The sequence below is a fragment of the Bactrocera oleae genome, chromosome 6, assembly GCF_042242935.1.
Source record: "Bactrocera oleae isolate idBacOlea1 chromosome 6, idBacOlea1, whole genome shotgun sequence".
Classification (NCBI taxonomy): domain Eukaryota; kingdom Metazoa; phylum Arthropoda; class Insecta; order Diptera; family Tephritidae; genus Bactrocera; species Bactrocera oleae.
Genome location: NC_091540.1, coordinates 66246214 through 66262410, shown reverse-complemented (window position 1 = coordinate 66262410; position 16197 = coordinate 66246214). Strand labels below are relative to the sequence as shown.

The 16197-nt window shown below is 36.7% G+C and overlaps 1 protein-coding gene across 1 annotated transcript; it reads right to left on the bottom strand.

Moving 5' to 3' along the window:
• Positions 1-3855: 3855 nt before the first annotated feature.
• On the bottom strand, positions 3856-7015 carry hng3 (hinge3). The gene is made up of 2 exons (XM_014247502.3): positions 6655-7015; positions 3856-5161 (listed from the first exon to the last, which is right to left on the bottom strand). The coding sequence occupies exons 1-2, from the start codon at positions 6836-6838 to the stop codon at positions 4116-4118; spliced, it is 1230 nt and encodes a 409-aa protein (XP_014102977.2). The 5' UTR covers positions 6839-7015; the 3' UTR covers positions 3856-4115.
• Positions 7016-16197: the final 9182 nt, after the last annotated feature.

Below are 16197 nucleotides of genomic sequence, written 5' to 3'. Positions count from 1 at the left end.
CTTTTCAAGCACTCTACAAATAATAACGCTTTTCGATTGCATAGTCAAACACTACATAAGTCAAACAAAAGATTCCTTGAATGTCCAAAAATAAATATGCAAACATATATATGCAATATTCCTTGCAGGGCGCTAGCTCTTGCACAAGTCTCAAATGGCTGCGCATTGTAATTGCTATTACTGCCTACCCCCAACAGCAGGCGCAGCTGTTGCGATCGATCTTCAACTGCACCCCCACAATGCGAACGATCAAACTCAATCAGCCAGACATTCAGCTAACCGACCGCTCGCCATGTGACATGCAATTGTTGTACGCTATTTGCGCCAATGTCAGCAAGTAAACAACACGCAACCACTCACATCGATAAATAGTGGCACAGGCGCTCCGTTCAAGCTCCCCGGTAACTCAATACATGTGTGGGTCTGTCCATATGCATGTGTGAGGTTTTGGATAATGCGCCGCAACGCCAGTGGGCAATGTCACCAGCACAGTGTCAACAACAACAATAGCAGCAGCAAACGAGTCAGCAATGGCAACGAAGTCAGTGTCAACCAAAGCGACAACTAGCCGGCAACTAGCGTGACATAGCTACATGTTGCTCATGTCAAGCGGCTCGAAGTCGTGGGGGACATACATAAATATTTAGGTATGTACATGTTGTCTAATACTCACCTATACCCACATGTGTTTTTGTTGTGTCAAAATGTTAAGACTTTTTTATCCTCATTGTTGTTGTTGTTGTGCTGATAGGTTTCGATCTTAAAGCGTTTCCTTTTGACCAAGTTGTTTATTGTTTCATTGCAACCATGTTGCTGTGTTGTTTTTGTCATTTGACCGAAGTACTCAGTCAAGCTCAAGAACACACCTTAAACTCCAAAGTATTTATTTTAAGCACGTGTTGTTGTTGTCACTGTGCAATGGTGTCTTTGTTGCTGTGTCTCCAAACCTACAAGTTTATATAGGTATGTGTGTGTCGGTATGTTCCTTTTACTCGTATGTAACGCTCGGTTCAATGTCAATTCCAATTCGTCATGGCACAGTTGAGGGACCCACTTGTGTTTTTGTTTTTGTATTTTTTTCCGTTGTAGAGAATGTGTGGCTTTTTTGTAACTGCTCTGATTTTGTCATCGTCATTGTTCACAAATAATTAGCTGAAAGTGGGAGACCACCTTTGCGCTGGAGCAACTGGATTTCCTTAAAAAGCATGGCTGTTTATTATTCTACCGAAGCAGTTGAAGCACGAGTGTTGAAGTTGACAACATACAGAAAACATGTGTATGTAATATATCTACGAGTATGTATGTATATGGAATTGTCGACCAAACTTCGGCTAAGTGTCTGTTTGTCCTTGAGGTATTATTGATGTTAGGATTTAATAGAAGTAGAATAATAAGTCCAGGAATGGGAATTCTGCCCGTCTACCATATAAAAGAGGTCTGTTGTACCTATACCCGTGAAGTTCTCTTCAATAAAGTTGAAGCTAGATGGCCAGAATGTCAATGGAAGTTTAAATATGTATCATTTGATACTTTACTGTTTTATTTTGACAAACTACTCTGCATATTAATGGAACTCATTAGGTAAAGATTGAAAATTCCAAAAAAAACAAAACTATCCAATAATAATACAATACAACAGATAACTCAAACAAAACTTATAATAAAATATATAGCTTTCTTTACATGTGGTAACTCTCTTTCAAAAAATTTTTGATTTTGGCTTATATCTACTTGAACATGTAAGATATAATATATTAATAAAACCCAATGAGAATCTTACTCTCTATATGATGCTGTTGGTATCAAAAATGTATAAAATCTATCGTCTGTATGGTCGACATTGAAGTGAGATTATTTAATGAAACACAGAGACAATGTGGCCCTTAGCATAACTTTTCTTGGCTTCTCATCTTATAAAGACAGAGTCGATTCGATCAGCATTGAAGATAGCGGCTATACCACTTTAATGAGGTATCGCATTTCCTCTTGTACGAATTCAGCTAGATAACTTTGTTGTTACTTTTACAAGTAATTTTATTAACAAGAGAGCAGAAGCGAGCACAGAAATGGCGAATCGAAGGCAGCTATTATATACCTATAGAAGCTCACGTAAAGAAGTTAGTTTGCGGTAACCATCACTCATCCGATTTTGCCTGATATCTCCACTTTTGCCAGATATGCCCACTTCAAAGGGAAATTTTGAGACCGAATAAGTTTATTTATTGGATGATTTTTTGTCTCTCTAATACTGCTCTTTATTCAATTATCCCCTCAGGCTCTATGATATACTCGAACTATGCCGTGACTTCACAAAATTGCTATTATTAAAACAATAATGCATTTTAGAAAGAAGAGAGTGTGGATTCGTTTTTCTAACAACCATTTTTTCTTTGTTTTCTAATAGTCAACCATATTTTGTATTTATATATCTTCCATATTAGCTGTATAGTTCGATTATAGTGTCTCTTTTTCACTCAGAGTGCAAGTCCATATAAATAATCGACATCATTGGAACAATCAGGTGTCATTATAGGTCAAGTAAAAAGTCGTTCGGTTTTTTATTGAGTTTTCAAAAAATGATAACTTTGTGTACATATGTCCGATTTAAGTCAAATATGCGCCGTTTTGTTCGTAAACTTGTTGCCAACGAGATGTCAACTTCATTATACCCCTCTCGTGCAAGGCTGCGTGCCTATTGGCAAAAAACTCGGAGACCTAATTTTCACAGGCCTCTCTTGAGGCCAACTTCTCACCATTAAGCGCCATTCGACATGGACAGGAAAAGATGGTAATCACTTGGTGCCAGGTCCGGACTATAAGGTGGGTGCATTAGGACCTCCTATCCGAGCTCCCGGAGCGTCACCAAAGACATGTGTGGCCTGGCGTTGTCCTGATGGAACACAATTCGGCCTCTGTTGATCAAAGATGGCCTCTTCTGGATGAGTGCTGCCTTCAAGCCGTTCAGTTGTTGGCAGTAGAGGGCCGAATTGACCGTTTGGCCATAGGGGAGCAGCTCAGCACACACACAGAAAAACCTTTCTGGCCGTCAATCCAGTCTTTGCCACCGTCTGGGCCGCTTCCCCGAGCTTTGACCACGACCGTCTGCGCTTGATGTTGTCGTAAGTGACCCATTTTTCATCGCCAGTCACAATCCGCTTCAGAAACGAGTCGATTTTGCTGCGATCAATCATGTTTAATATGGTTTGTTAAGGCTTAGTACAATTCAGAGCAATAGTTTTGTATCGAAGTTATGTTCAAAGAGCTATATTTTTTTGTCAGATCAAAAATTTTTGACTAAAACCATAAAGGGCAACTTCATCGCACAATTTTTGGACTTTAGAAGCCTCAAGTTGTATTTAAAGAGATATATACCCTGAAAAGCCTCAAAAGTTTGTAAAAAAAACTCAACTGCTAGAGCTTTCTTAGTATGGGAATAATCGATTACGTTTTTATACCCGGAATAGTTTGAATCGGAGACCCTATAAAGTATATATATAAATGAACTAGTACCCAAGTTTTTGAGATATCGATCTGAAATTTTGCACGCGCCTTCCTTTCCAAGAGGCTGCTCATTTGTCGAAATCGCCGATATCGGACAACTATAGCACATATGTAGCTGCCATTATTATTTGACGAGATATCTTCGCGAAATTTGGAGTGATTATTTTCCAAGGCAACATACAATGTCCTAACAAATTCTTAAGATCGGACTATTATAGCTTATAGCTGCCATACAAAATGACCGCTTTTACATAATTTTTAGTTTTTGTATGGAAACAGGGTATTATAGCTTCTAATTAAAAAACTTAGTTTTTTTTTGTTTTACATGTTTTTAAATTTTTATTAAAGCTTGCCATATAAAGAAAAAATGCAAAAACACATTTATACTCCAAAAACATATATAAGTTATTAAGATAAAAAATTTATTTGAATATATTAATAAAAGTAATTATATTTCACGGTATTTTTTGGTATATTGAATGAAATAAATTGACTTTTTGATGAAAATTTCACATTTAGACTTTTAGATACGTAATATTATCAAAGAGAATGCGCACAGTTTGAAAAGCACTGTATTGAGTGCATGCGCCTGAGTTTGTGTGCGTGTGAGCAGTTCATGGCCAATTATTTGAGTTATCGCCGAGCATTTCGCTGGCGGCGCTCAGATTGCTGCTCTCCAACTGTTCGGCATCCATTAAATCAGCTGCTGTGAATTGTGGTCGCTGTTGTTGCATTCGTTGATCGTCTTGTTGCAATTGCAGTTGTTCGGTTTGTAGTTGCAACAAATCTTGCGCTGGCGTTGATTGCATGCACTGAATGACACCACGTTGCGCTTGTTGTTGCTGCTGCTGTAGAGCTAGTTGTGCTGGCGCCTGCTGGTACGGCATTTGTTGCAGCGGTAGTTGTTGTGGTTGGAATCTTTGGAAACTCTGTGCGTTGGTCGACACTAATTGCCCCGACGGCGACTGCGGCGCCATGATGTTCAACAATAACTCGCTCATCTTCGCACGAAATTGCAAGTTCTGCAACTCGCTCATGCGCTTCATTTGCGGCAAAAAGCTAACGAGGAAATTGTAATCCGAATCACCCACGTGACTGGTGCTATTGTCGCGCGTCATATCCATGCGTGTCGATTGCATCAGACTCTGTTCCTCGCGTTCCAAATTCTCCAGAAAATGCACCTGATCATCGGCACGATTCGAACACTTGCAGCTGGGCGAGCGGCTGCTGCTCGTGCCGGCTATGGCCGCATCTTCGACAGCATTCGCAACGGATATGGAATTGGAGAGGCGTCGCACCGCTTGTGGTGTAGCGGCGCTCTCGAATTGTTCGAGCAATTGATCGTCGTCCTCGTAGTCATCCTCGTCGGTGGTGTGTTGTGGTTCCATTTTAATGTCGCAAAAGCTGTGAAAGCCGGGCGTGTCATCGTGTGAGCCATTCGACCCCTCGCCTTCGCTCTTGTGCGTATGCGATTGATATCTCGGCCGGCGGCTGTCGTTAATGAAACTCATCTGATCGAAGTAGGCCCATTTGCTGCGCACATCCATGGAACTGTCGTAGTTGCCGCTCGCTTTTAGCCGCTCAACACGTCGTTCGCTGCGACGCACTTCGGCGCGATAGGCATCGCGTAGATTCTTCCATTTTCGTTTGCAGTGCTCGACTGTGGTGGTTGGGGAGGTAATTAATGGTGATATTTTAATATTATTAATAATTAAATTAATATTATTGATAATTAAGTTTAAAAAATCTGTGGTTGAGAGTAGGGAATACATTTACTTAATTAGATTAATTTTTACTTGATTTTAAACTAATGAATATCGGTACCCTGCGCAGGGTATATTAAGTTTGCCACAAAGTTTGTAACACTCGTTAGAGACGTCAGCGACCCAAGGAGGTATATATGTGTGTATATATATGATCAGCGTGACGAGCTGAGAAAATTCAAACATATCCGTCTGTTTGTCTGTCTGTATATACGCGAACTGATACTTCAGTTTTTGAGATAACAATCTGTAATTTTGCACGTGTTTTTTTCTCCCTACAAAGCTGCCCAATTGTGGAAATTGATATCGGATCATGATAGCATACAAACTGACCGATCCAAATCAAGTCCTTATAGGACTATTTTATTTAAGGAGATATCTTCATGAAATTTGGTAGGTACTATTTCTACAACTTTTGAAGAAATTGTTTAGCTCAAGCTTCTAAAGCATAAGTATATGTAGCTGACATACAAACTGTACGATGGACATCAAGTTCTTGTATGGAAAAGTTTTTCATTTAACGAGATATCTATAGGAAATTTGTTTTGTATTGTTGACGAAGATAACGGTAAAATGTCCTAACAAATTGTTCAGACCGGACTACATATAGTATATATATATAGCATATAGCTGCCTGAAACTAAACTGAACGATTAAAATCGAGTTCCTGCAAGGAATTTGGTTTTTTTTTAAAGACACATATATTTTTTCAACTCTTGATGAATATTTGTACAATATTTATTTTAAATCGTACAATTTTTTATACAATGCCACCCTAATGTCAGAGCACTTGTTAACTGCCAAAATATTAACATACATAATTATAAAGTAATGCAGTTATAAGCTTGCCATGGAAATACCTGTCACTTAGTTATGAGACGGTTTAAATAAACAAGTGCACCGCTAATCCAAAAATACATACATACATACATATGTATTTTCGTAATTTACTCTGCATATACACATAAATACCATATGTAAATATGTACACATACATAACATATGTAAATATGTATGTATGTGCCTAATTTTGATTGCGAAACATAAATTGCCCAAAACAAAACAAAAAACAATTAACGGTAGTCAGAAAAGGCCAATAAATTGAATTTTAATTTTTTTATTTTGCATACCAAACCCAATATCAGCGACTTTTTTGCTTTTACGCATTCACTTCCTTCTCTCATTTTCATACGCAAGTATATACACGGATATAAAGATGCACATGTATATGTATGTTCATATGTGTGTGAATGAGCTCGCTTACTTTACAAGTACAGTTGTGCATGCTTGACGAAAATTGAATATAATCTAAATATGTATGTACATGCATATAGGTATAAGCACGTGATTATAAAGAGTTATATAAGTACAAGCATATATGTAAACTCACCATCGACACTCAAATTGGCAGCGATTTCGGCCCACTTTTGCGGCGTATTCGTCCTATCCTTATACTCCCCGTAACGCACATCCCAAATAATGGGCCGTGCCTTTACCTCTTCAATCAAGCGACGTACATCCAAATCGTTTGGCATTTTTCGCGTTACTAAAAACTTGTCGTAACGTGATGTCATACACCGGCGCGCGATTTCGTATCGTTATAACGAAAAATACGAAGCGCGCACGATAATAATAACGAAAGTCGAACATAACAAAGTGAAATGTGGTGCTCACAGGAGAGCTTGAGAGAGCGAGCAATAAGCAATAATAGCAAAAACAACAGTGGAAAGAAATTTTCTACGCGTGCAGATAGACAGACAGACAGACAGACAGCCAGGCCAGCTGTCAGGCCGGGAAGCAATCAGGCAGGAAGGCAGACTGAAAGGCAAAGGCCGTCGTTAATAAAAGTAAAAAGCCAAAATGAGAACAATTGAGTAAACAGCACGTTGGCAATAATAACGACAATCAGATATCCAGCGAAAAAGCAGAGAGATTCTTATACATACATACATTATGTGTACATATGTATGTATGTATGTATATATGGCTGAAATGGCGATGCGAATTTAGCAATGCAAATATATATTTGCAGCTACATATACATATACAAGTATTTACAGTTATACATACGCACTATAGAAGTGTATCATCTCCACTGTTGTCAAATATTGCGCACAGCTGTCGCTCTGCATTGTTTGTGGATTTGTTGTTGTTTGTTTTTGTTAGTAGAAATTTTATTGTTGATTAATTTGTTTATGCCAATTTTTACACATATTCATATAAGTATACGAACGGCAAATCTTAATCAAAGAGAGCTTTTTATTATGTACATAGTAAGTAAGTTGAAATATCTATATGTATATGTACATACTTTTACTATATACTTACATACATAAGTACATATCAGTTTAATAATTTATATACCCTGAACATTGTATATTAAGTTTAGCACGAAGGCTATAACAACCAAAGTAAATAATTACAGATGTAAGTACTTATATACTACAAATGATTAGCGGGATTAGCTAAATCGATTTAACCTTGTCCGTCTGTATGTTTGCATATGGTATTCCCGAACTATTCTCTCAGTTTTTGAGATATCGATCTGAAATTTTGCACACGTCGTTTTCTCTCCAAAAAGCAGCAAGCAGCTCATTTGTCGGAACCGCCGATATTGGACTATAGCATATAGCTGCCATACAAACTGAACGATCAAATTCATGCCCTGGTATAAAACACTTTTTTATTTGACGAGATATCTTTCTGCCTCTTACTTCTACAAGAAGAAAGCATATGAAAAACAACAGAAAACCGTAGATGAGGAAAACGAATCTATATAAACTACTGGCAAAAATAAAAAAAAGTCTCTTAAAAGATCTTTTTGCCCATTTGGAGATACGTTTAAAGGTATCTCGGTTGAACTTAGAAGATCATAGTCCGCTGAACAGAATTTGTAGGTTTCAATGTTAAAAACGCTTTATGAATGTTTCAAGGACTCATTGGGTGTTTCTTTCTTGAAAGCAGAGAAAGGGGAAGTATCGAAATAATTAGATATATGGACATTATATTTGACCAAATTTAGCAACATGTTTATAATAATACTGTCAGGCGTTGACCTTTATAGTGTAAAATATTTACAAATATACACAATATTAACACTCACATCCATATACATACATGATATATATACTACACAGTTCTAAAAAAACACATTTTTTGTTGCCCTTAATATCTTATAAAATTTCGATGTTTTCAAGTGTCTAGTTCTCATTCATGAAAATATTTAATGTGCTTTTGTTTTAAAGATGATTGTATATCAAATATTTTGATAATAATCGGCTTTTTAGTAATAAAAATTTAGTTTTCCTGTCATGATTAGGATTCTGCGCATATTTTTCGTCTTCACTCTCAGGTTCCTTATGAAAAATTATGCCGAAAGTTTTAAAATTTTACTAAGAACCAAATGTGGACATATCTAAACCTAAAATGGAAGTAAAGATTTAAAAATAAACGAGCGCAAATCTTACAAAACCATTGATAGTTTCATGAAGTGTGGACACATATACATATATCCAAAATCGATCTTAAATCTACGGCAATAAAACCACTGTAGACCGCTGTAGACCAGTGTTTTTATTGTCGTCATTCTCGCGATAGCAGTATAAAAATCATCTGATAAAAGAGCACACGTGGGCATGCGGTATATGTATGTATGTATAAGTACATATACTTTGCTTACGGCAAGACAGTCACAACTGGAAAAATGCGGTTTTAAATTAATAATGCAAAAATTACCATTCACTAAAGCTTTATATTTGGCCAAAGTTTTATAATAGTTTATAAGTGGGTAATGTACGAGTATATGACTTTATTTTTTCGTAGAAAGTAAGCGAGTTGAAAACTTTAAAAGCGAATTTTCTCGAAATAGCAAATCTTGAATTATGACAGTTTTGCGGTAAATGAACGATATATTATATATTACGTACATTAGACTGGGGAGTTTTTAATATTTCACCTATAAATACGGCCGAAATTGTAAAAACCAACTGAAATTTAATGTTTCCAAATTTCAAACCTTAAAAAATTTACTTATTAAATAAACATATTGTTTTGTAATTTAATATAGGTATATTACCATAAATTTCAATGGAACATAATTAAACTTTTTACTAACCAAAACATAACTTAATTATTGAAAGAAAATTTGAAAGCCGTGTAAAACTGTGTATTGATTTATACATTTTAAATAACAAACTATTAATATAACAATACATATACAGATTTACCAGCATACTCAAATTTTGTATAAACTAAAAAATATTTTCTATAAAAGAGTTTAAAGCAGGGGACTTTGTGAAATAATCAATATACATATGTATAGTCAATAAAGCACCGTATCTCCGCTCCTAACTTTTTTTTATTAGCCCAACCTAATGCACGGCAGCGCAGCTGAGTAACTGCCTCCAAGCTTCGAATGTTGGCAGAGAGTCAGAGCGCAAAAATAACAAAAAAATGTACTTGGTATAAAAGTGGACGAAAAAGTGAAAGCTGTGAGATAGTGATTACTATTTGGCGCATATGTTTGCGAGTAGAACAAATTCTTTTCCTAATTGATTCAGAGCAATGAAGAGAGAGCGAAGATTTAAGTTTTATTAAAATGTTTTATTTACTCACATAGTAGTATGTACATATGTATGTATATGAGTAAATTACTAGCATTTGAGTATGCGAAGAAGGCTCGGCAGTCAGACGATCAAAGAAATACTAGCTATTTATTAATATACCTACATATGTATACATATATGTATATGTAGTAGCTGGTTTATGGAGAGCTTGAAAGTTTTGCAAGCACTGTAGTTGGTATACTCTTACTGTCTGTTGTGAACTCCAAGCGGCGGAGTATAAACTATAAACATGTGAAAAAACTTTGATTGAAGTATTTATGAAAAATAAGGAAGGCGAACAGCGAGAGTATCTAACATTAAATACTGTTCGAGAGTATCTAACATTAAATACTTTTTAAGAAAGGAAGGAAAGTGAAAGTGAAAGATATAAAGGGTGTCTTTATAATGTGCTAAAACTATAAACCCGAAGTATGAAAGCATAACGACAAACTTTAAAAGCACTAACGAAATGACTGTCTAACGAAAAACTTTAAAAGCATCTCGGCAAAGACATCTCTATAACAAAGTTTTATAGGCGTAAGCGGACTTCAACCAGGCCTGCTTCCCACATATAGTATGTTACAATATATAATATAATACATCATTTAAAAATAGACCAAATCGGACGTCAACTTTTCAAGACTCCCATATGAAAAATATCTGTGTGTGACTGTAAACCGAATATATCAATCAAGCTGTGAGATATCTTAATGAAATTTAGAGACTATCTTTTAGTAATAATTTTGTAGTGTTGAACTCAAGGTTAGGTTAGGTTAAATAGCTGATCCCCAAAGATGATGGGGAATCAAACTTAGATTGTTATGTGCAGTCTTTTTTAAGCCAGATAAAAAACTCCTGCAGTTGTATATTAGCTATCGGCCAAGCTATGTTATCTAAAAGTACGAGATCTTAGGTGTTTAGGCTTGATCTGACAAAGACGAGACATTCAAGGAGTTAATGTTGACGTGAATCTATCTTATATTCTTTCAAATAGCTATATATAGACATCCGCTCAAATTTTCAAACATACCGCATGAATCCTGATCGGACCGTGTCCAGTTAGAACTCATATAACAACTGAAAGCAGGTCTTTGCTGAAAGCGAAGAGCTTACTATATCTCTTAGGGCTTACACTGGACCAGAATAACTTTGTGACTGCACAGCTTCTACTAGTTGACCAACGCTTGATGAATTGCTCTGAGACCCAATAATCCAGTAATGAACCGCAAGAAGTCAACGGCTTTCCTATCCGTTCCAATTCTGCAGTTAGTAAGGCTGAAGTTGGCAAGCTTATCAGCTGTGTAAAACCGTTGTGGCCTAAGCCAGTTTAGTCATGTAGTAAATCGATGCCAGAAATAAAAAGTCTATAAATCGCTTCACTAGTCTTGAGCCACAGTCAGCGAGCTCGAAGCTAATATCCTTGCCCGGCTTGAATTCCGTGCTTGAATTACTGAAAATATTTCCCCACTCTTAGTGCTTAAAATTCCAAAATCACTTGCAAGTGTCTATAATATTCGACTGCATCCGAACTTGGTCTTTCCTCACTCGTTTTGAACTTTAAGAATATTTGCCATAACAATATTAGCAACAATGTCAGCATTAAGATAACCCAAATAAAACTAACGGAGCTCGATTACAAAGCAATAACGTCAAATGCATATTTTAATTAGATCCATAAATTATACACAAATGACGATCTGGGGAATTGAAAATGAAATTTTTAACCTGCAAGCAATCATTTATGGAAATAATACAATATTTATTGTTGTATCGCTGCTGCTGTCAATACAGTACAGTTATTCGAAATGTCATGTCATGGCAGTTAATGAATCCGACGGCTGTTCGACAATTACATTATGACGATTACTATTTGCCATATTTACTACTGGTCATAACATTACTAGACCGACACGTGCATATATTTTACTGGGCAATTGCAATAATTGCAATATATTGCCGCCACAGCAAGCAGTTATGTAAAATAACGTACATATGTATATAAAAGGTAATATACATATGTACTTTGTAGATAGTGAAATTTTCTATGCTTTCGTGCATCATAAGCTGATTACTCAACGATCTTGAGCTGATCTTGTCAACGTCGCAACCACAAATCAATTATTGTCTGCCTTGCTGGTTGTAGCACCGCGGCAGGCACTTCATATTTGACATATACCTAACATATTTATATACAAAAGTACGAAGTTGTTGAAAAATTCAGACATCAACAAGCTGGGATTGTCATGTTGACATGACAAAGATTTTTTCATATCAACAAAACAGCTGGGCAGCGACAGCGTGAGCACGATCAAATATTAATGTAAATGAAGCTATATGCATATTGTGTAGATATATACATATGTACTTATGTATATAGGACCAATGGCTTGTAAGATCAGCAACAGGTCGACAGCGCGCCGCTGACATGGATGACGTGATATTTGCATTTCGCTGGTCAGACATGAGGAAATATGGCATGACAAGGGGTTGTGATTGACAGTGGTGAGACAAGCAACAGCAATAACAGCAGCCGCAACAACAACTACAATAGCAAACATGCTACACATAAATTAAGGTGACTTTTTTATGCTAATCATCGATCATCAAATGATGCGTGTGAGCGAAAAATGAGACAAGCTGTGATGGATTGTTTTTGTTGTCGTATTTTTATAATTTTTTTATTTTTTATATTGAAACTAGTAGGTGTATGCATAAATTGTTTTAAGAGAATATTATCGTAAACAAATATGAATGTGCATAGCTGTGTTTTTATAATAATTGTATTTAGCAGATTTTCATTTAAAATTATTTAAACGGATTTTTTATACAAAAAGTAAACTTGTTAAATTAGTTTTTATGGTGATTATTGTCTAAACGAAAGTTATGTTTAACTAATTGCCCTAGAATACCCTTCACAAATAAAGAAGTTTCCATACAAGAACTTAGTTTTGATCGTCCAGTTTGTATGACATGAAAACGTTGTCTTAGGCAATAACTCATTCCAAATTTCGTAAAGAAATCTACTCAAATAAAAAATATTTCCATACAAGGACTTGATATTGAACGATGAGTTTGCTACCGATATCGTCAGTTCCGATAAATGCGCAGTATCTTGTAGAGAAAAATGTGGGTAAAATTTCAGAGCGATATCTCAAAAACTGAGGTACTAGTTTGCGTATATACAGACAGACAGACAATTCTAAACAATATATGTATTTTTCTGTCAAGCACACCGCAAAAAAGTAATGGAACGAAATTGTCATAATATATTGTTATCATTATTGGACTTTTGGCCACCACTGGGAGAGTAAAGAGAGCATCCTTGTAAAAACCTTAAAGAAACCTCTGGAAAATCACTTCTATTTCCGCTGATCTATCCAATAAAACTATTTTCCAATGGTAGATATAGAAAATGATGGTAATCATGATTCAATAAAACAGATTTGCCGTCAACAAGCCTTGTTAGTTCCTAAAATATACTCATAACGCTCTTAAATTAGAGGTAACTTCCTCTGACATCTTCTCTGACATACACAGATTAGTAGCCGATCTTCATTTCTGCACCACAAATTGTTGGTGAATAGGGTCGAAATAGACTAAAAACAAGTATGAAATTGCTGTCTGCCATTTGTAGCATCCAATTAGGTTGATTGTGTACCAAAATGATTTCCTTAACTACGGGAGGCTGTGCTAACAAAGATTACACGCTTGAAAGTTTCCCACAAGCAATACAGTGGAGTCTCAACATTTCTGAACAGACAGCGACTTGATGAAGAGCTTGTTTCTTCACCACCCACAAATCACAGCAGGGCAGGCATGTTGTTGCTAATTGCAACAAGAACAGTGAAGATATACGCTACAATGTTGCAGCTGCAGAGATGGGTCGGCACCAAAGAAGATGAGCTTTGATGCGAATAAAAAGAAGCAGAAAATCATAGGCAATGCATTTACGTGCTTACGTGCGTCTGCCTGAATTTTGGTGGCGTGCTGATGTTTTACCTATAACGTTTATTATGTTGCAAGTTTATTGGCTATGATTGTCAAGAAGAACAGAGCGATTAATATCGATTTTTGGCAAACATTTTTACTGCCATTCAATTTATTTACTCGTACAATTTTATGATTTTTCAATAAATTTGCTAGGCAGTTTGTTTATTTTGCCATCAGAATTATTTGCGTCCCGAAATATGTTATTACAATGCCGCGCCGCGGCGTCGCCAAGCAAATTTTCGTTAGCGCTGAAATGAGGAAATTGGCACAAATAGCGAGCGCACACATGTTGACCGGATTGCAGTCAAAATAATTGCCACACAACATCTGCATCATTAGTGTGGGCAATATGGCAAGGCAGAAGTCAACAAAACACACACACACACACACACATATGCACACATCTAATAACATACATATTTGCTTGTGTTTGTGTAGTTGTAGTCAGGCGGAACGTGCAAATGATTGCATATTTTGGAATTTATTTAATTTTCCATAAATTCCGATTAATTTCTACATTTTCGTACGATTGAGTGAATGAAACGTTTGTACGTGTTAAAATGCTCAAATGCTCTGACAAATAAATGCATGTTGAGAACTAAAAGCTATTTTTAATGTAGTGGAAATAGTTAAGTAATTAGTGAACACCTGTGAAACTCGGGAAGGCATGCATATAGAAAAATGCCTTGAAATTTGTATAAATTACGTTCGCTGTAGTAGAAAATGAAAGTAGCTGAAAACACTACTAGTTTGCAATTGGATATTTCGGATTGCATATGTGCTACTCTGAAAAATACTAAAACGGCGGAGTACGCGAACTAGTCCCTTAATTTTTGAGGTATCGATCTGAAACTTTGCACACACCCTTTTCTTACCTAAAAGGCCAATGGCCAATTTTACGTTGCTTTGGTTTGGTGGACCGCTGCCAGCGAAATCAAGAAACAGTTGGAGCGACTACAGTGGCTCGCAGTTCTTGGCATAATGGGAGCACTAAAAACCATACCAACGGCTGCTTTCAACCTGCCACTAATGGGATTGCAGTGAAAAGCTCGGCTGCAAGATTGACGGCATTTGGCAAGAGTGAGAGTATAGCTTGATAGGCAGGAGGTCGGTGGATAAAATAGATCACACTTTCACACGCATTATCTGGGAGAGAAGGTTTCAAGTCTACACGGAAGGAGCAAAATGGTTGAAGGAGTGGGAGCCGGCATCTATTGCGTGGAGTTAGATCTTAGACAATCCTTCATGCTGCCAGAATACTGCAGTACCTTCGAGGCAGAAGTTTTTGCTATCAGAAAAGCTGCTGAGGTAGCTAATTACTCAGGAAATTATATAATATTAAGAAGAATAGATATGCCATAGCGACTGCTGAAATGTGAATGCATATATACTGGGTTTTAGGACATAAGGGCGTTCCGGGAAATGAAATAGCTGATGAGCCCACCACGTGACTACCAAACTAGTGTAGAAATTTCACAAGTCGCTAAAAACGATTTATAATGACATTTCATAATTGGCTGACAGGCGGATCAGAGTGAGATGGAATGCCTTAAGTTACACGGGCTCGAAAAGACTGCAGTACGATTGTTGGCCTAGTCACAGGTCACAACTTATTGGCATCAAAGTGAAGGGAAGTGGGCATGAGTAAGACGCTGGAATACCTACTCTGCTTCTGTCCGACCTTATCTAGAATTCGGCTTCGATATCTAGGAGTTTCGCAGCTCAAGGGACTGGATGAAGTATCAAAATTAGATATCAAGTCGCTATTAAACTTTGCAAAAAACATCCTGCACGACGTAAACTTCAGCTCGATAATGAAAGCTTAATAATGAACCTCAATGTGGCGTTACAAAGGAGCTGTAGGTTTATGTACTCGTAAGGCGTGGCAGCCAATAAGTCAGTGTAACTTAACCTAAGCCTTTCTTCCCAAAATTGCTCATTTGTTAGAACCGCCGATATCGAACCACTATAACATATAGCTGTCATACAAATTGAACCATCAAAATCAAAGTTCTTGCATAGAAACTTCTTCTATTTGTGAAGGTTGAAGGGGAACATAAAAACCGTTTAAAATTTTAAAATAATTCAATTAAAACAAAATCACTTAGGTATTTATTATTTCTTACGTATTAATTTTGTCATTTACACCACCAGATAACGGTATTCATAAATCAAAAGCGCTGACGTTAAGCAAAAATTCATTTAATGCCGACAACAAGCGACAGCCGCAGCAGCTGAGTGGCAAACGTTTGATCGATGATCATCAACAATCAACATTGTCAGTAAGCATTACCGAGCAACAATCGCTAGAAAAGCAACAACAACACTGCCAAAAATAT

What these genes read in the sequence shown, in the direction of transcription:
- hng3 (XM_014247502.3), bottom strand. Translation starts at nt 6,838, where the DNA reads ATGACATCACGTTACGACAAGTTTTTAGTAACGCGAAAAATGCCAAAC. An exon ending in TGCCAATTTGAGTGTCGATG is followed by an intron (nt 5,162 to 6,654) that starts GTGAGTTTACAT and finishes CAACCACCACAG; the next exon opens with TCGAGCACTGCAAACGAAAA.